Source organism: Bidens hawaiensis, unplaced genomic scaffold (assembly GCF_021521415.1).
Source record: "Bidens hawaiensis isolate Kalapana, Puna unplaced genomic scaffold, B.hawaiensis_p1.1 tig00023054_1, whole genome shotgun sequence".
Taxonomy (NCBI): Eukaryota; Viridiplantae; Streptophyta; class Magnoliopsida; order Asterales; family Asteraceae; genus Bidens; species Bidens hawaiensis.
In genome coordinates this window covers 339,321-359,860 of record NW_027493607.1, presented here as the reverse complement: position 1 = coordinate 359,860, position 20,540 = coordinate 339,321, and the positions used below count along the sequence as shown (strand labels likewise).

The 20,540-nt window shown below is 34.4% G+C and overlaps 3 protein-coding genes and 1 non-coding gene across 4 annotated transcripts; 2 read left to right on the top strand and 2 right to left on the bottom strand.

Moving 5' to 3' along the window:
• Positions 1-736: 736 nt before the first annotated feature.
• Positions 737-809, bottom strand: TRNAR-CCG (transfer RNA arginine (anticodon CCG)). The gene has a single exon. It is a non-coding gene; the product is annotated as a tRNA-Arg (tRNA).
• Positions 810-2,707: 1,898 nt separating this feature from the next.
• LOC143566832 (ATP synthase delta chain, chloroplastic-like) lies at positions 2,708-3,494 on the top strand. Its single transcript, XM_077053418.1, has one exon. The coding sequence runs from the start codon at positions 2,745-2,747 to the stop codon at positions 3,492-3,494; it is 750 nt and encodes a 249-aa protein (XP_076909533.1). The 5' UTR covers positions 2,708-2,744.
• Positions 3,495-4,970: 1,476 nt separating this feature from the next.
• Positions 4,971-8,506, bottom strand: LOC143566834 (phosphoglycerate kinase, cytosolic-like). Its single transcript, XM_077053420.1, has 6 exons — positions 8,420-8,506; positions 8,156-8,366; positions 6,894-6,971; positions 6,204-6,782; positions 5,290-5,448; positions 4,971-5,198 (listed from the first exon to the last, which is right to left on the bottom strand). Exons 2-6 carry the CDS (start codon positions 8,348-8,350, stop codon positions 5,004-5,006), a joined length of 1,206 nt encoding a protein of 401 aa, XP_076909535.1. The 5' UTR covers positions 8,351-8,366; positions 8,420-8,506; the 3' UTR covers positions 4,971-5,003.
• Positions 8,507-15,987: 7,481 nt separating this feature from the next.
• LOC143566831 (DEAD-box ATP-dependent RNA helicase 36-like) lies at positions 15,988-20,370 on the top strand. Its single transcript, XM_077053417.1, has 6 exons — positions 15,988-16,632; positions 17,819-18,141; positions 18,970-19,173; positions 19,252-19,333; positions 19,888-19,986; positions 20,081-20,370. The coding sequence occupies exons 1-6, from the start codon at positions 16,024-16,026 to the stop codon at positions 20,249-20,251; spliced, it is 1,488 nt and encodes a 495-aa protein (XP_076909532.1). The 5' UTR covers positions 15,988-16,023; the 3' UTR covers positions 20,252-20,370.
• Positions 20,371-20,540: the final 170 nt, after the last annotated feature.

The following is a 20,540-nucleotide window of genomic DNA, read 5'->3' as shown; positions in this document are numbered from 1 at the left end:
TGTTGTAGCTGGATTACTGCTCAAGGTTGATACTCAAAACAACAATACAAAGATGAAGATTATATTTTTTTTGAACTGCAAATTCATTAAAAAAACAAAACCGAAACCCTCCTACCGAGAAGCTAGCAGGGGACGACTATAACAGATAACAGGCACACTTCCAATGACAAACATTTCCACCTAGACGAATCTATATCCAAACACGTGCTATTTTTAATCCACAAAAAACTTAACGCCTTAGTATCAACGACAATGTTATCGATCCTAATGAGCTTATTTACTAAGGTTCACTTGTTACAATAATTATCGATTGCCCCATCTTCCTCTTATGCTCAATATTCGGAACCTGTTCGTGGATGTCGTCATGTCGAAGGTCATGAATCAAAGAAGCAAACTATCGGAGGAATATTGCACCACGTACTAATACTATTCCACATCACCGAAGCGACATAGCAACCAAAAACAAGTAAATCACTCGATTCCCCGACCCCATACGACAATTGCAAACACTCAGCCTGTAAAATAAGAGCCTCCTTTTAACCAAGTTATGAGTAAAGCCCGTCAAGCAACGACGTTAACTTTCATGGAAACCCAACTATTCCAATCCAATACGCACTCTCTTGGAGGAGGATCAAAAGTGAAGAAAAATATAATGAAAACAAAACAGTGAAAGAAATAATAAACAGTATTTTTTTAAAGTTTAAAATTATTAGAAAGTTTAAAATATTAAAAAATTCGATCACGGTGGGACTCGAACCCACAATCTCCCGCTCCGGAGGCGAGCGCCTTATCCATTAGGCCACGCGACCTTTTTGTTATCGTTCATCATTAAAATTCATTTAATTAGTTACTTCAAAATGTATTGATAGTTGAACTTTCACATAACAAAAAATTTCAGTTGTTGATGTTTGACATTTGATCAAATTTTGTGGCCGCATAAACCAATCATGTAAATAGGGGTGAGCATGAATGAATCAGGTTTTATGAGATCCGTCAAACCATAACATATCATACCCGCTTAACATGTAATAGGGTCGGTTCCCAGGTCCTACAGATACCAAAAAATCAGGTCATGGTCTGCAAGAGTGGCTTAGAAACAATATTAACAAATGGTTATAGGACCTGAGAAATCCCCCTAGGACCCGAACTGATTATTAACAATAGCACCTGTTCCTGGCCTCCCGGGTATAGTGTTTATATTAACTATTTAATTGGGTCTGGATAGGTTTTCATCGGTAAGACTCGCTTGATCACCCCTACATGTAACTATTTTTTAGTATCCTTCTGAAATATATGCTTATTTTCAATTCAATATCAAGCGTGCATTGTTTGTGTACTATTTTTCTCTAGTTTTAGTTACTATCTTTTATTTTCGTGTTCGACTACTACGACAATGGATTCATGAAGGCTTAGCGGAAAATAGTGGTTGCCCGATTTGATTCATATGGATTTAGCATTAAGGTACACAAACTAAATAATGTGACCTGGCCCGTAAGGTGACCTGTTGCAAGGCTTCAAAAGCTTATGTGGCCCAGTCTTAACGCCATGCCCATCGTGCCAAAGCATCAAGGCCCAAGCGGTACAGTTGGGGCTTCAACACATTAACGGGCAGCAAGGGAGAAAATGGACAAAATGGTGGGACCCAAATACTTTAACAAGAAATTAGTAGGGCTTTTAACGTGGTATCAAGAGTTGAAGACTCTAAACCATAACACGGTGTTTAAGGGGCAAGGATTTAACGTAATGTGACGTTTTAACTTGAGGTTTAAAGTTCATTCACAACAACCAGCCTAAAAGAATCTACAATAAGCTTAGTTCCCTAGGTCCGGATCTATGTGGTAATGGGCAAACTTGGAGGACTCTAACTCCATGTTGTGGAGTGAAGTTCTTGTGTGGGAAGTCCAGTTCTACAAACATGCAAGATGCAACGGACAAATGATGTGACACCCCCTCTCATATGCACTCACATATATATATATATATATATATATATATATATATATATATATATATATATATATATATATATATGTATATGTATATGTATATTATATGTATATGTATATGTATATGTATATGTATATGTATATGTATATGTATATGTATATGTATATGTATATGTATATGTATATGTATATGTGTGTGTATACACATTTAATATTATTAACGGAATTCGTGAAAAGTTGTTATGAAAGAAAACGAGTTTTTAAGAAAAGCTTGAAATTTGATATAGCGGTTTGTATAGGTTTATCGTTTTTACCAGGGGCGAATCATACTTAGGGCGGGGGTGGCCCCGACCCCCCCTGTTTTTTTGCGCGGTAGTGTAAATTTATCCGTTTTCGCCCGAAATTTGTAATATGTAGTGTAAATTTAGCCGTTTACGATCGAAAATTTTAGCTCCCCCCGCCCCCTTTTGTGATTTTTTAATACATTTTTGAGTCCGTCCCCTCTCGACATCTTCGTCCAAGCTTCGCCACTTATTCGTACCAAGGATTTCTAAAACTATAGTTTCATAACTAAAAAGTCTTAGATTCTTAGATAACAAAACCAACAATTTCTTTCAAGTAATGTAGTTCCGCCACGTGTCCTCTACTTATCTCCAAAAGAGAAGATATTGTCATCTCCGATCACTGGTTTCTTAATCACATTCCACCATCCATTTCCATCCAAAAACACTCTTTTCACAAACACCTTCACTCACTTCCTTCCGACAACTCCTTACTCAAAATCCTCTCAAAACCAAAATGTCCGCAACAGCAGCAGCCGCTCTTCAACAAACCCCAATCGCATTCCAGTCCCACACCCGTTCGCTCCGCGTAACTTCCGCCAAAGCGGCAACCCTCTCTTTTTCCGGCGGTTTGCGCCTCCGCAGCCTCAAACTCGCCGGAAATCCACGCCGCCGTTGCCGCAACAACGGCGGCGTGAGAATGGCGGATTCCGCCGCCGGAAGTTACGCGGCAGCTCTAGCGGAGGTAGCGGTCGCTAACGGCACGCTAGAGGCCACAGTAAAAGACCTAGATTCACTCGAGAAGCTATTCTCGGACACCACCACATTAAACTTTTTCGTTAGCCCCATCGTAAGCCTCGAGCAGAAGCGCGAGCTTATCGACGCCATTACTACCTCAGGGAAGTTGCAGACACACGTCTGCAACTTCCTAAACGTTTTAATAGAAAGCAAACGCATTGATCTTATTAAGGACATAATAAAGGAGTTTGAATTGGTGTATAATAAAATAACCGAGACCGAATTAGCAGTTGTGTCATCAGTGGTGCCGTTGGAGGAGCAGCATTTGGCGCAGATAGCGAAACAAGTGCAGAAGCTGACCGGGGCGAAGAATGTGAGGGTGAAGACGGTGATTGATGAGTCGTTGGTGGCCGGTTTTACGATCAGGTATGGGAATTCGGGGTCGAAGCTGATAGATATGAGTGTGAAGAAGCAGTTGGAGGAGATTGCTACACAGCTTGAGATTGGGGATATTTCACTTGCTGTATGAAACAGTTAAATGTGAATGAATTCTAATTTAAGTTTCAGTTTTTATGATTGGTATAATTATATAATAATTTGTTTTATGAATATATATAATTTTGGGGAGAATTGTAATTATGTTTTTGTTATGAGACATTGCATTACAATAATTTGCTCATATGTTTATTGTTTTTGAATACATCTTGATTGATTGATCTAGTGATTGAAGATCATTATTAAACTTAACCTATGTTGATTGTTAGTCGCTTAACGGTTGTTGGTTAACAGGCAAAGCCTATGTATGTATGTTGATTGAGCGTTGTCGTATTAGGTAATAAGTTATTCGGCTTATTGAGTTATTGTTTGTTTAACCAATAGTTTGTGTTCATGTATTTCATCTGCAATTGTTTGTTGTGTTCTTGATATCCATCATGATCAAGAACACAAAGGAAAGGTGCACATTACATAGTGCGTTACAAAACCTGAACGATAACATCATAACCACCTTAAAAGCTCCTGACATTGTCTAAATCACGATGCTTGAAAACATACGATGTAACCAACCAAAGAAGTTTTGAGTTTCGGTTATTGTAAGCGTTGTATGCCAATCAACACCTCCATTTGACCCATACCAAAACGTCGACAAAATCCTCAAAAAAAATGAACGTTTGATTAACAACTAAGGTCATGATAATGGCTCGGGTCCTTTCAACGGTGTTCAATAGATCAACAAAGTACTTGCTATCAAAAGCAATTGTGGAGTAAGGTCTAAGAAAGCGGTAGCAAAGGGTGGTTGGTAACAATTAGCAATGAAAGATCGGTCGAGTGTTGTGGTTCTTGTGGCGTTTAATTAGGTAGTTCAACTGTAAGAACGTAAACAGGAAGTGTCAAACATTAGTTCGCTTCTACGTTATTACCATTATACATTTTTGGCGATACCAGTACCAACACTCAATTGGGTTTGTTAACACGTTAACGAATCATGCTACTTTGTCGATCTAATGAGTAATAAACAAAAACTAAACAACATAACTTGTTTAAACTACTTACTTCAAACTTCTAAAAACTTTATCACAAATAGCACGCTACTTTAGTTGCACAAAATACCGGTTTTTAGGCCAAAAATAACCGATTTAGATAAAAAAGTATGATCAAGTCAAATGAGGTCAAAACCAGTTTGGCCCAAACCGAATCAGTTTAGAAACACTAAAACATGCATAGTTAAATCATTTTTGAACAAGTTGCACCCAAACCGGTTTCGGATGTGCACAACTACACTAGGCTTGGTTTACACCTCTTAAATGACACCATGTTTTAAGAGCCACAAATAATAAAAAGTAACCCCAAAGACAGTCACTTAACTAGTAGTTACACAAAACTATGCAACAAAATAGCATGAAGTCATAGTTTCAAAACCACTCATCAAATGTTAAAAACTCAAAAGCTAGCCACATAAGGGCTTTGACAAAAACAACCACTTATTAGTTTCACATCCGAACCATGACAAATTACCAAGTCCGAGTTAAAACGCATCGGCTTAAGCATCATCCAAAGCAAGCACACCGGGAAGTGGCTTACCTTCAAGAAGCTCCAAACTAGCACCACCACCAGTGGATATGTGACTCATCTTATCAGCAAGCCCGACTTTCTCAACCGCTGCAACAGAATCACCGCCTCCAATGATGGTTGTCACGCCTTTCCCACTTAGCTCAGCCAACTTCTTTGCTATCGCCTAAATTCACATATAAGTAAAGATTCAAATTTCAATCATTTAACAAGTGAACACGTATGGTTTCATCTATATGTATGGTGTATGTACATACCTCAGTGCCGACAGCAAACTTATCAAACTCAAACACACCCATTGGTCCGTTCCATATAACGGTTTTGGTGGTATCCAAAGCTTTGCTAAATGACTCAATGGAATCTGGTCCGATATCCAATCCCATCCATCCATCTGGAATACTAGATGCTGGAACAATCTGTAAAATATATTCAACATAAGTTCATATATAGGAAAACCGAGAATCCCATTAAAAACAACATACTTTTGTCTGTAATCATAAAGTCCCTTAACATTATAAATTTGAGAAAAACAAATAATCTCTTAATTATGATCGGATGAAATCATCAAAACATTATTCGATAAAAATCATTTGTTTATGACTCTTTAATGTTTTATTTAAATTCGAGTTACGTCATGCTCATTTATTTTTTATTACGATGCTTTTAAAAGACTATTTGTTACTATCAACTTATTGAATCCCATTAAAAAACAACATACTTTTGTAAATAATCATAAAATCCCTTAACATTATAAATTTGAGAAGAACAAACGATCTCTTAATTATGATCGGATAAAATCATCAAAATATTATTCAATAAAAATCATTTGTTTATGACTCTTTAATGATTTTAAATTTATATTTTTTATTTAAATCCAAGTTATGTCATGCTCATTTATTTTTTATTATGATGCTTTTGAAAGACTATTTGTTACTATCAACTTATTGAATTAACGAACCATGTATACAATTTTATTCATTTATTCATTTCAACTCTTTTTGCACATGGTATAATAAACGAAAATATTCACATTTTTGTTCAAGCTTAGAATTTGCAAGAATTTGTCAAGACTTATGATAAAAATAAAAATAAAAAAGTATGATGGTTATCAACAAAATATGGTATTTTGCCCTTAAAAGATTATCAACAAAAAATAAAGACAAAAACTAACCTTGCTGTTAGCATCAGGAGCAAACTTGTCAGCAATAACAACATCAGATGGAAGCAAAAGAGAAACTCCTTTAGACTTAGCCTTTTCAAGAAGGGTTGTCGCGAGATCAAGTTTATCTTCTTCAACAAGTGAAGAACCGACAGCGAGTCCTTGTGCTTTGTAAAAAGTAAAGATCATTCCTCCACCAAGAACAAGGATATCAACCTTTTCCAACAACGACTCGATAACACCAATTTTGCTAGACACCTTTGATCCACCAACAATTGCAGCAAATGGTTTCTTAGGGTTTGATACAGCTCCAACTAGGTAGTCAAGTTCCTTTTGCATAAGGAAACCAGCAACCGAAGGCTTCAAGTGTTTCGCAACACCTTCGGTTGAAGCGTGTGCTCTGTGCGCAGTGCCGAATGCATCATTGACGTACAGGTCAGCCAAAGATGCTAGCTTTTTCGCGAATTCTGGGTCGTTTTTCTCTTCTTCTTTGTAGAACCTGACGTTTTCGAGAAGTAGGACACCGCCTTCTGGGATTTCAGCAACCAGTTTCTCGACTTCTGGGCCAATGCAGTCGTCTGCCATCTTGACCTATTAATGTTGAAATCAAAGATCCAAATAAGAACACTCTTAAGCAACGCTTGTAATGGCAAAAACAAAAAATCTGTAAATTGAAAGGCATAGATGAAGTGATGAACAAACCTCAAGTCCAAGGAGTTCTGAGAGTCTTGGAACTAGTGGCTTCAAGCTGAACTTTGGTGTGACACCCTTTGGTCGTCCCTATAAACAACAAAAATAGAAGTTAACAGATAATCAGCTTACTGAAACCAATTTATTTCAACATATGATGAGATTAAATTTGTGACATTGAATCAAACAAGAATATCGATTTGAATATGAATACATTTCTTCATCCAAACATCAGGTAATAGTGTTGCTGGAAGTAGGGGTGTGCAAAGTCTGTACGGTCCGGTAATGGGGGTTAACCATAACCGAATTTGGTTATGGAAAATTGCTTAACCATAACCATAATCAAATGGTCTGCTAGCCATAGATCAGGTTCGGTTTCGGTTAAGGGCAGTTAATTGTCCAATGTAATATTTTAGTAATGTTTTCCTTTGTTTCGGTTAGAAACGGTTCGATTAAGATGTTCCAAGCACAATTAAAAGCATGAGTATAGACATTTGCAGGATAATGTAAAGGCTTAAAGTTGGAAATGGAGATATAAAAGATGGAAATTAAGAAATAAAATTTATACAAAAGCACAAACATAAAAGGTTCAGTTCAGTTTCGGTTAACGAAGACACATTAACAGTAACCATAACAAAATGGTCAGTTAAACATATTCACTTAACCATAAACGATTGGTTTTGTCGGTTATGGTTAATTTCTGTTTAAGTTGTTCAGTTAACGATTTGGTTTTCGGTTTTTGATAACCCCTAGTTGGAATTATAAATTTAAAGATTTAATCTATCAAAGATCTAAACGTTGAGAACGTGCAAAGTAACAATTAAACATCAACTAAGGTATAAATTCTCCAACTAGTGGAGCAAACAAGCCGAGCCGCTTGCGAGCTAACACGTCAAGCTTTTTCCAAGTTCGAGCTCGAGTCTTGTGTGGGAAGCTCGTTTAAGCAACAAGCCTTGTCTATTTTTAAGTTTTACCTCTTGACTTCTATGTATCAATTTTACACCACACTGCCAGCTCGAGCCATACTTAAACTTGTTTAAAGTGTTCTTCAAAAAATGTATTAATTAATTAATACAATAATCAAGCCGAACTCGAGCTTTAGAAAAAACAGCTCGAAACAAGCCGAAATCAAGCTCGTGAAAGTCAACTCTAGCGAAACCGAAATTAAATTAAGTACACGATAACGGTCAACTACCTAAAGAACTAAGATCCGGCAAAATACGAAACAACAAATTACAAATGAATAATAATAATAATAACAACAATAACAATACCAGATGCGAAGAGAGGATAACTCTAGCGCCATTAGACAACAAGTACTTAATAGTAGGAACCGCAGCACGAATACGAGTATCATCAGTGATCTTCAAGTTATCATCCAACGGCACGTTCAGATCAACTCTAACGAACACTTTTTTACCTTTCAGATCTGCTTCTGTTAAGCTACTCACACTCTTCTTCGTTGCCATTTCAACTTCAAATTCACTGTAACAGAAATCAGTTGATCGGGCTTATTATTATTATTATTATTGACTTACGATGGTGATTTAAGCGGAAAGTTCGAGAACTTGAACCCTAGCAGTTGGTTTGGTAATTGGTAGTAGCAAATGAGAAATGAGTATCGGTTTTTGTAGGAGAAGACACGGTGGGCTTGAATTCTCTCAGCCCACAAGATATATCTTTTGACTGATCTTTACTTTCTCATTTTAGCATTCTAGACGTGGGCAAATCTACAGGTATATTGAAAACTCGGAACCGGACCCGGAAAAAATCCTGGAGATAGGTTTTATTTATACTTGGGTTTTAATACCCGAACATACCCGTAGTGTACGGATATGGTATGCATTTCAATACCAAAACTCGTACCCAAAAACCGGAACCGGTTCGATACCCGAAATCGGGTTTCTCAAATATACCCAATCCATACCTGAAAAATATACGAAAAATATCCCTGAAAAATGCAACCACTTAAAAAAAATCCAATTTATACTCGAAAAATACTCGGTCAAAAGCCCAAAAGATACCAAAAATAGGGTATTCAAATACCCGGTTATATACTCAACCCGAACCCGATACATAGGGTATGGTTTTTAGAGATAATACCCGGACCTGGGTATTACCAATACCCGGTCATACCCGAACCCGGTTCCATTCTCGAAACCAGGGTATTGGAAAAACCTGATTTGTGCACCTCTAGGGAAATCCCGGGGGGGGGGGGGTTATGAACCAGGAATTGGATAGGTACTGGTTTTCGGTATGGGCGGGTTTTGATTGGGTATGGGTTTTCACAGGTAGAGAAGAAACTGGTTCCGGTGAGTTTTGTTTGGTTTCGGGCCTAGGTATGATTTGTTTTATGGAACTAAAACGTGGTTCGTTCATGTGTGTCGGGTACACCGGGTTGCCTCGGGGAGCAAGTTTTTAGCCTACCTAACCTTTATTTAGAAATATAATTTTGTTTATATTTAGACATGGAATGATAGAAAGGTTCTGAACGTTCAACGAGCTGTTCAGAAGATGTTCAGCTGTAAATTCGTTTATTTAATAAATGAACTTGAATAAAAGATTTGTTTGTTTAATTGTACAAACGAATATGAGCACATGTTTCGTTTGGTTTTTGACGTTTGTGAGTTCGTGTTTATGCACTTTAATATTGGGTAAGCTATTTAACTATTGTTTTATAGTTATAAAAATAATCAAACATGTATTAGACTTTAATTGGTGTTTGTTTATGATTATTCGTTTATGTTCATTTATATTTCATTTATGTTCAATGTGATCTCTCATTCTTTTGTGTCAATTCAAAAGGGGGTGACGGCGCAGCTTGTTGGCCGTTTACCTGCCTCTCTGTTGTAACTGTATCCTTTTTCTTATTATTAAAGTTCTTCATTAAAAAAAAACTAACTAGATAAAAAAAAATTGAAAATGTTAACGAGCTAGCATAAATAAATACGAACATGCTCATTTTTTAACGTATAGACGTAACAAGAAAATCGTTTATTTAATTGCGCATGTTTTGTTAAAGTTAAACAAAGAAATACAAATATTTTGATATTCTTATTCGTCCGATTCATTTACATCTTAATAAGGCTGTCAAATTAAACTAAGAAACACTTTAAATATTTTGATTTAAAAAATTTAAAGTAGTATGCAGGGGCGGAACTACAGGAGGGTCAGAGGGGTCAGCGGCCAAATTTCAGGGTTACCGGAGTTCTTCGGAAAACAAGTTTCTTGTAGTTTGATTGTCCTATTTGAAGCATAAAAGTTACCAAGAAAAAGAAAAATGTAGAAATTATTTTCGGCAGTTTGGCGTGCGTGCTTTGAAGATATGGAAAGTTGAGGAGAAAGAGAAGACATCGTTTGGTGGTTTAGGTGAATGGGCTTTTATTAAATAAAAAAAGATTGGCCCAATGTCATAAACCTAAACATATATATGATATATCGATTGTATTTATATTTAAAAAAAAAAGTATTTACCATCTAAGTTTTAACTCCATAGGCCATAGCTACTGCTGTCAGAGAGCTTTGTGTCTTTTAACTCTAAAAAAAAGTCCCTCTAAAGTTTATTAAACTCTTGAAAAATCCGTAGACCTTTCTTCAACCATCGATGCAAGTTTCTTTATTTTATTTTTGTTTTTCAAATTTTACTTATCATTTGTTATTTTAATTAATAACTGTAAGAATTGTTTTATTGTTTTACAGTTTTACTATATATTGTATTATATTTCACGATACAATTAGATTATAGTTATAAAACTTTTTTATTTCTTAGATGTAGAAAAGCTTGTTTATTTATAAAGATATTAGTTTTTATCCCCCGTATTACGGGGGTTGTTTTATATTTTTGTTCTAATATTTATTTATTTTTTGAATTTATATTTTTTTTATTGTATGAAAGTTAATAATATACTTATGGTTTGATGATAAATTGTTTCACAAATAAATGAGATGTTATAACCCGGTTTAAAAACTATATGGTTTTGATGAAACCCAAGACCCGTTTAATGAGATGTTATAGCTCGTTTAAGGAATATATGGGTTTGATAAGACCCATACTCATGAATTTGGGTCAAATGCATGAGAAACCTCCATTTAAAAATCAAGCAAATCTGGTGACTCCAAAAAGAGGGAGCAACCACATCACGACACGTAGGATTTTTATGTTTTCGTTTATATATATTATAGATTTTGGCTAAGAACTCAAATATGGTATCCAGAATTCATCTGGTTCTTTATATTCTCAGAAAATGCATTGCTCAAAAAAGTATTATAATAAAATAGTAATAGTAGAAGTCAAGATGATATTGTTAATTTGTTGTTGGCTTGGGCTTATGTAACAAATTATTAGTTATTCGGTTAATATATGAGAGTTTACTGTACATAATGAAAAGCCCTTGTCAACCAAAATGTCATGTGTTTGGCCAAAAAAAAAGTGATTAATATAGCTTAGCGAGAGTAAATCATTTATATTACGACCCTTCGATTGAAATATTCTGGTTCCGCCACTGGTAGTATGAATGTATGAATGGAAACAGAATACTTTTGGACAATTGGACCCAAAAAAACATATGGAAGGTTCATGCGCTTGTTATTCAAGCTAAACAATTAAGAATATTCTCTATACATTGGTATATCCTTAGTTTACTTTAATAACTTTAATAAAATGACGATATATGCAATTTTCATGTTTTATTTAGACAAAATGAATTTACCCGTTAAAGAATTATAATAAATGCCACGTAATCATAGTACGCATAAAAACAAAAACAACCGAGAGTTAAATGCACAAGTAGAAATTAGTGGGGTTGTGTTCGCGTGGTGTAGTGGCTCAATATTTATTTAAGTTCATTTTTAAATATAGATAAAAATAAGCATCATGTGTTATATTCGTAACTAGATTTAGAGCCCGTGTAATACATGGGATTATACAAATTATAAAGCAAAGAATTACATGACGTATATAAAAAAAATGCGTCACATCTATGCTTATATGTATACACTGTATACATAAATGATTTTATTTATACCACAAAATGATTTTTTTTAAATGAACTTAATAAATGCACGTGAAAAAATGTACCCGAGAATGCTCCTTTTATTGAAACTTTATTGTCAGTATCATATATGTATAATTGAAAGAATTCAGGAAGAAGACTTCTCAAACAATAGTAGTTTCTGATCACCCGGCTTAAATACCGAAGGAGCATTACTTTTAATGATATATTTATTAATTTACAACCCATAGAAGAAACGAGAACATTAAATTATAATGACGGAGTTCTTCAATAATTATGTTTTTCTGAGCTAGACCATGAAAAAGATTTTGATAAGTTTCAGAGGGTTTCTCGAATTTGCCATAATGACAACATAAAAAATAACATGTTAACTTATTCAATTTTGTGAATATTTTGCTTCATTTGAGCATAGTTTTACATGACATGCTTCAGATACAACGTTCTGATCACCATTGAAGGAAAAATTAATGACGACACAAATGTTTCAAATTTGATAAAAGTTAGAAGCATTGATATGCATGGGGGTGACATGTCGGGAGTGTCACTATCTTTTCTTTAATTTTAATAGTAGAGGGAAAAAATAGTCAATTTGCCATATTTCGAACCTTTTGATTATTTCCAAAAATGTCAATGAAAATAAATCTGAAACCCGAATAACGTTTAAAATTCTTACTTTCATCCGTTTGACATTTCCAAGTTAACACTTTTAACCCGTAACAAATCTGACGATAAATCTATTTGTATTATCAAACTTTTAAAAATACTCAGATTTCTAATTTTGACCCGTAAGACATTTTGACACCGTAACAAATCTGATGATAAATCTATTTACCAACTTTTGATTGTATAAATCAAATTTAAGTTTCACAAAACCCGAAACAATCATTCATAAAAATCAAGAAATTAAATATGATAAACTTTGTTATATATGAAAGTGATTGGTATATTTTTACTAAATAACCGTAAAAATATATAGTTTACTAAATTAACCAAAAAAATAAAATTGATAGATTTCATATATTTATAATTTATAACTTTATATGACAAATGTGTGTGTGCATGTATATATATAATATATATAAATAGAATGTAAAAGGAAAGTAAATATGACATATATTAGGGTTAATTAAGATCTTGGTTTTGGAGGGAAAAATGTTATGAGGTTTAACCACAAACTGATATGTGTCACAATTATTTTCTTTTATTAGAATAGATAGATTTAAATAAAAACGGTGTTATGAAAATGAGCGTTAAGGGAAACATAAATAAAAATGAGGGGAGTTGATACTATTCACGCTTTACAATTGTAGTAATATTATGGGTGTGAACTAATGATACCCCGTTGTCACACAAACACTTTGTTTAACCCCATCATACATGTTCGTGATTGTATCTATGTACCACAACTCTCGGGAGCACCTCTTACCTAATGGGCATCATACGCCTTTTACAGGTAAATGAACTCCATATAAAAATACTCTCCCCCTCCCCCCAATCTCCCAGTTTGAGTTATATCTACTCTTACAAAAATCTAGCTTAAATGATTGTTAAAGATAATATTTTATAAGTAAAGACAATAAAGAGCGTTGTTGTATATATAAAATAACTAACAGATGGAACTTGAGACCTTAGTAAGGCGTGCGTACCTATCAGGCTATCATATGAATCTAATATCTTTTGTCAATCATTCCGAACTAAAACCATACAATAATGTTACACAGACAAATTTTAATACGTGAAACGTAAGAAAGTATAGTTAGAGGTCCAAATACTAGTTTAAATGGTTTTTGAAATATTCGTTACCAACTGTAGCCAGTTATTGGTCAACGCGTCAAAACCAGTTATTCTAAATTGTGGGCTACAATTCGTAACCGGTTTTTACGTGAAAATTATCTAATTTGTAAAATCAGTTTGGTTCGTTTATTAATCGGTTATCCGGTAATAACCTATAATAATTAACCTTATTAAGATTAACCATATTAACCAATGATTGGCTTATTGGTTACGATTCCATTTTAATCACAATGGGTTTTAATTGGAGGCGCACAAATCGGGTTTTTCGAATACCCGGGTTTGGGTATGACCGGGTATTAGAAAATAGGGTATTGGCAAAACCCGGGTCGGGTTCTGGTCCGAGTATTGTCTTTAAAAACCATACCCTATGTATCGGGTTCGGGTCGGGTATAGAACCGGATATTCTAAAACCGGGTATTTAAATACCCTATTTCCGGGTATTGAAAAAACCCTATTTCCGGGTTTTTTCTGGCTTTTTTCGGGTATTTTTCGGATATATTGGATTTTTTAAGGAGTTGCACCTTCTAGGATTATTTTTTTGGGTATCTTTATGGTATAGATTGAGTATTTGAGAGACCCGGTTCCGGGTATTTGTAGGCCCGGTTTGGGTATGGAATCAGTTCGGGTTTTCAGGCATTACAAGGTACAAATCGGGTCCGGTTCCGGGTATGGGTTTTGGTACTGAAATGCATACCCTATCCGTACCCTACGGGCTACAAGTAGTGTCGGGTATGGGTTCGGGTATTAAAAACCCGAGTATTAAAAACCGGTTCCGAGTATTTTTATTGGGTCCGATTCCGAGTTTTTTGTGCACCTCTAGTGTTTTTATCTTTTATGGGCCCTTTCGTTTTATATAACAGGCCCATTAATATAAAACCAAAAGCCCACTCTCAAAACCCATAATAACCCCTAATCGCTAAACTACGCACATAACCAACCAACAAACAGTGAAACCATACGCCGATTGTCCACCGTGTCACCGCCGTTCCGCCACCAGTCTTCGGCACCCTTGAATTTGTCACCACCAGTCAACCGTCAATCCCTCAGGTAAGCTTAAAAAATTGTTTTTTTTACCACATAATTATCCTTTAGTTATATTTTTGTATTTTAAATATTATCCTTTAGGTTACTGGTTAATTAATTGAACCATCAATTATATTAAATTGTATATAAATTATTATTATTATTATTATTATTATTATTATTATTATATTTTGTTTTTTAGACTAATAAGTTGTTTTACTAGTGCTTAAGACTGTATATTTGGGTTGTTAAGTATTCGAATCAGACTCGAAAATAATGGTGTAAGCGAAATGAGCCGAGCCCGAGCTCGGCTCGTTTCCAGCTTATCTTTCTCAAGCGCAAGCTGGGGCCGTGAGTTGGTTTTTCAAGCTCGGGCTCGGCTCGTTTATTATTTATTAATTAATTTATATATGTTTTTTATTATTTTTTTAATATTTTGAAAAAAACCTTAAACGAGACTAAGCTTGGCTTGAGCTCGGGTCATGAGTTTCTCGGGCTTGTCTCGTTTATTATTATTTAAATTATGTACGTTTTTAATTATTTTTACGTATTTTGAGAAAACTTTTAATGAGCTTAAGCTCGGCTCGAGCTCGTGTGTACCGCAAACGGGCCGCTCAGCTCGAGCTAGAGTTAGACTGTGCGGTATAAAGCTAATACATTGAAGTTCAAAAGAGATAAAACATATAAATACAAAAGGCTCAAGCTCGGGCTTGATAAGTAAACGAGTTTGATTTTGAGGCTCGGGCTCGAAAAAGCTTCGCTTGTTTTTGAGCTTTTTATTTATCCAAGCTCGAGTAGCTCACAAGCAACTCGGCTCGTTTGCACCCCTACTTGAAAAACTAAAAATATATATTCTTGGCGATTTCGGTTTTTGAATATTTGAAATTTGGAATCGAATACCAATTTTTTTGATATTTTCGATTTGGTTCGATTCGAAATTCGAATTCAAATTATGCATTTTAATTTGTATGTATACATACATATTTGTATTAATACACACACATAAGTACGTAACACAATTATAAAAGAGCTGTTAATAAGATTTTAAATTATGACATTTAATATTCAATTCAAATAATCAACACAAGAAACAATTACCCTATATCAGTAGATGTGTAAAGTTTTTTACTTCCTGTATATGATTTGTTCATTTAGTTTGTTATTTGATTTTGATTTATAGAGAAGTTTGTCAACTAGGCGTGTTCAGTGTTCTTAGACTTGAAAGTTCAGTTCGCTTTGGTTCAAGTTCAGTAACCGAATTTCGAAGTGAATCTGAGTCCGTCTGTATAACCCCTTTAAAGATTGAATTCACCATGGCTGAACAAGAAGTATTAATCGATAAAAACTTTCCCTTATTTTCTCGAAGAACGTCTTCTAAGCCCGCTACCACCACCAACACCACCACCGTTACAACGACCACCACGTCTGACAAACCCCAACTCACCAAAGACACATCATCAAACACTACCAACACTCGACTCACTTTCGCCGACCTCGGGCTCTCAGACTGGGCTCTAAAAACCTGCAAAGAATTAGGCATGAAAAAACCGACACCCGTCCAACAACACTGCATCCCACGCATCCTTGCCGGCGAAGACGTGTTAGGGTTAGCCCAAACCGGAAGCGGTAAAACCGCAGCTTTTGCGTTACCCGTTCTTCACCGTCTCGCTGAGGACCCGTACGGTGTGTTTTGTCTTGTAGTTACACCGACACGTGAGCTGGCGTACCAGCTGTCGGAACAGTTTAAGGCACTTGGATCGTGCTTGAGTCTGAGATGTGCGGTTATTGTTGGCGGGATGGATATGATTAACCAATCGCAGACGTTGATGCAACGGCCTCATGTTGTGATTGCAACTCCCGGTAGGATTAAAGTTCTTATTGAACAGAATCCTGATATTCCTGCTGTGTTTTCTAACACCAAGGTCTGGATTTTTTTTATTTTTTGGACTTTGTATTTTTTTAGTTGCCATTCAACGATTGCATAATATTTAAAGTTTTAACATGGTTTTGTTTATGCCAATGAAAAATTGTGAAATGAAAAAAATGTTTGCAAAGCAACTCCAGGGGTATTTTTGTCATTTAAAAGTTATGCAAGTTTTTTGTCACTAAAGGATTATAGAATATTCAACGTATTAATATGGTTTTTTTTATGCCAATATGGTTTTGTTCATGCTAATACAAAAAATATCAATGAGTCAACTCAAGGGTTATGTTGTCATTTTTAAAGTTTCGGTGCAAAGTTTTGTCCTTCTACGATTACAAAATATTTAAAGTATTGATTTGGTTTTGTTTATGCCAATGAGAAACGTCTATGAACAAACTAGGGGTGAGCAAAAAACCGAATTAACCGAAAGAACCGCACTGAATTAAACCGAACCGAAGCATTAACTGATGGTTAATTTTTTGTTTTTTTGAAAAACCGAATTTTCGGTTTCGATTCGGTTATCTATTTTTAAAAAACCGAAAAAAACCGAAGCGAATCGATTGTTGGTGATAAAGATTATCAAGATGATGAGGAATGGACTAAACTTTGAAGATAAATAAGATGATCAATGAAGATTGGGAGTGGGACTAAACTTATAATGCTGTTTCATTAAAAACTTTTTTGTTTTTTGAATTTTAAACTTATAATCCCAATTTTAAACTATATTTAGCAACTTTGTATTCGTATAGTTCTACATAACACGTGCCTATTTTTGTTTTTTGAATTCAATATATATGTAGTACTCTAATACGGTCTTGTACAAGCTTAAAATATGCATTTTCATTTTTCATTTTTTACTTTTTTGCAATGTTTACACATAATTAAAAAAAACAAAAACAACCGAACCGAAACCGAAAATAACCGGAAAACCGAAAACCGAAAAACCGAAAACGTCAAGGTTTGTATATTCAAATAACTGATTACTTCGGTTTCGGTTTGGGTTTCGCCTAATAACCGAACCGAACCGTGTTCAGCCCTAGAACAAACTCTAGGGGTGTTTTTGTCATTTTACAGTTTCGGTGCAAGTGTTTAGCTGGCCTATAAAACGCATAAAACTGTTAAGATGTTTGGGTGAACTTGTAACATAACATTTTTTATTTTTATTTTGTGGTCTGGATTTTCAGTTTCTAGTGTTGGATGAAGCAGACAGAGTTTTAGATGTCGGTTTTGAGGATGAGTTACGAGTGGTATTCACCTGTTTACCTAAAAACAGACAAACATTATTATTTTCTGCAACAATGACGGACAATCTCCAATCATTACTTGAGGTTTCAGCAAATAAAGCATACTTTTATGAAGCTTATGAAGGCTTTCAAACAGTTGACACTCTCAAACAGCAGTATGTGTTTATTCCAAAATCCGTTAAAGATGTTTATTTGGTTCATATATTATCACGAATGGAAGATATGGGCATTCAGTCAGCCATCATTTTTGTTTCCAAATGCAGGTAAACTTATCAACCATTTAAATTGAAAATAGGGATTAAACTAGATAGTAAAATGACAAAAATGCCCCTAGGGATTAACAGTGAAAATTTTTGGAGGCCACATAAGTAACGATCTGGTTTCGCTCATCCCAAATTTGGCTAAAAAAATCCTGCCGGAATTATAGTAAAATGACCAAAATGAACGAAATTCTCAATTTGATTTTCACGTCTAGAGTTGTAAGTTTACAAAAATACTCTTGAAGCTACTCTTTGAGTTGAATGAGGGGCATTTATATACTTTTTAAACTAGAGAGCTTCAAGTTTAGGGGCATTTTTGTCATTTTACAAATCTTTTATCAGTAGGCCCGTAAATGAACCAAACGAACACAAACTGAGCATGTTTTTGTTCGTCTCTTTAGCTTTATCCAAACAAACAATGGAGCCTGAACATTTAAATGAATGATAATTTTGTTTGTTTGTGCTCGCTCGTTAAGAAAATGGACGTGTTTGTGTTCGTACTTCGTCTATGTCGGTTTGCTTACAGTATAAATAAACGGTTCACGAATGTAAACAGACAAACATGTAGTGCACAGATAAAATTTAAAATAAACTAAAGGTTACAACATACAAAGCTCGACTAAATTTTGGCTAAAGAGCCTGCTAGAAAATAGTAGAATGACAAAAATGCCCTTAATTCTCAATCTTTTATCGCAAATATTTTTAGTTTATTTTAATTGTTATGTGTCCTTAACGAGTTTTTTTATCAGCTTAGATGTGTGCAAGATTGAACTTTTTTACATCATATTTATGATGGATTTTATTTTATCTTATTAATTTATCAATGTGCAGAACTTGCCATCTTTTGGGATTATTAATGGAAGAACTCGATCACGATGTAGCAGAACTGCATTCACATAAATCGCAATCTCTAAGGCTATCTGCTCTTCATAAATTTAAATCTGGAAAAGTGCCTGTTTTGCTTGCAACCGATGTTGCTAGTCGCGGTTTGGATATTCCTACCGTTGATCTCGTGATTAATTATGATATACCAAGGTAAACTTCACAAAGCTTTCTTTAATTATTATTAATCAATATTCAATAGTTAATAATACACTATAATCTTTTTATCAGATATCCGAGAGATTATGTTCATCGTGTTGGGCGTACAGCTAGAGCCGGTAGAGGTGGATTAGCAATAAGTTTAATCACACAGGTTAGAATTTGGAATATATATATATATATATAGGATAAGGATCCTATTGAAATTGAGAACTTTGAGAACCATTTTTAAGCCACAAAAAAAACCTCTTAAAAATATTAAAAAAAGTATTAAATGAAAAAAATAAAAATTTTAAAAAAGTGAAAAAAACAAAATTTTTTATTTTTCATCCCGGTTTTATTAAAAAAACCCTAATTATACACATATGTATATTTGTATTAAATCTCGATTTACATAATGTACACATATGTACATTATCATTTATCTGAATTGTACATATGCTATAAAGAATAACATGTATAAAATTAATAAAATAAGTATTATAAATATGTGTATAATTTTGTTAAACCGATATTTTTTTAATTTTTTATGAAATCTGGATGAAAAGTAAATTTTTTTAGTTATTTTACTTTTTTTATTTTTTTAAAAAAGAGTTTTTTTGTGGTCTAAAATGGTTATCAAAGCTCTCAATTTCAAAATGGTTCTCACGTGATCATAATCCTATATATATATATATTATGTGGCTTATTTTATTAAATTTTTGGCAGAATGATGTGGAGCTTATTCATGACATTGAAAATGAAACTGGGAAAAAATTGGAAGAGTTTAAATGTAAAGAGAATGAAGTGCTTGAAAATATTACACAGGTAAGCCCGGTTTTATTTTTATAATTTTTGAGCAGTTTTTTGTTTTGTTTTGTTTTTTTTTAAGTTATGCAATTTGCTTAAATTTGCAATGCAGATTTTTAATGCGAGACGCGTGGCCAAGATGAAATTTAGCGATGGCGGTTTTGATGAGATGGAGAAAACAAGGAAAGCCCAGAAGATGAAAAGTTTAGCCGAAAAAGGATTATTGAAGAAGAATAAAAAGCGAAAAAGAAAAACCGTTGTGAACAAGATAGAAGCTGAGTAGGTTCAAATTTTGCGCCGGTTGTGATGTTTTTGATAATGGTAGATTATTTATTTTTCCTTATATATATGAAATCTGATTATGTATGATCTTCGATTCATTTCGTTAGCAATAGTTTTGTGTTCTCGGGTATGGTGCCAGTTAAGCGGGTTCGCTTGGCAATGGCAATCCAGTTAAGATTACCATATACACAAAAACTTTTTAGCCATTTAAAGCTTTCTTAATTACGACCATCAATTTGCTTACATCTTGTCAATCTGTTTTGACTAGTTTAGGTAAAATGTTACATGGT

Bases quoted from the DNA above. Each gene is read 5' to 3' on its own strand.
- LOC143566832 (XM_077053418.1), top strand. From the start codon at position 2,745: ATGTCCGCAACAGCAGCAGCCGCTCTTCAACAAACCCCAATCGCATTC.
- LOC143566834 (XM_077053420.1), bottom strand. From the start codon at position 8,350: ATGGCAACGAAGAAGAGTGTGAGTAGCTTAACAGAAGCAGATCTGAAA. The intron at 6,783-6,893 runs GTTTGTTCATCA...CAACATTAATAG, and splicing joins CAGAACTCCTTGGACTTGAG to GTCAAGATGGCAGACGACTG. The intron at 5,449-6,203 runs GTTAGTTTTTGT...TATATTTTACAG, and splicing joins CTCCTGATGCTAACAGCAAG to ATTGTTCCAGCATCTAGTAT.
- LOC143566831 (XM_077053417.1), top strand. From the start codon at position 16,024: ATGGCTGAACAAGAAGTATTAATCGATAAAAACTTTCCCTTATTTTCT. The intron at 16,633-17,818 runs GTCTGGATTTTT...CTGGATTTTCAG, and splicing joins CTGTGTTTTCTAACACCAAG to TTTCTAGTGTTGGATGAAGC. The intron at 18,142-18,969 runs GTAAACTTATCA...ATCAATGTGCAG, and splicing joins ATTTTTGTTTCCAAATGCAG to AACTTGCCATCTTTTGGGAT.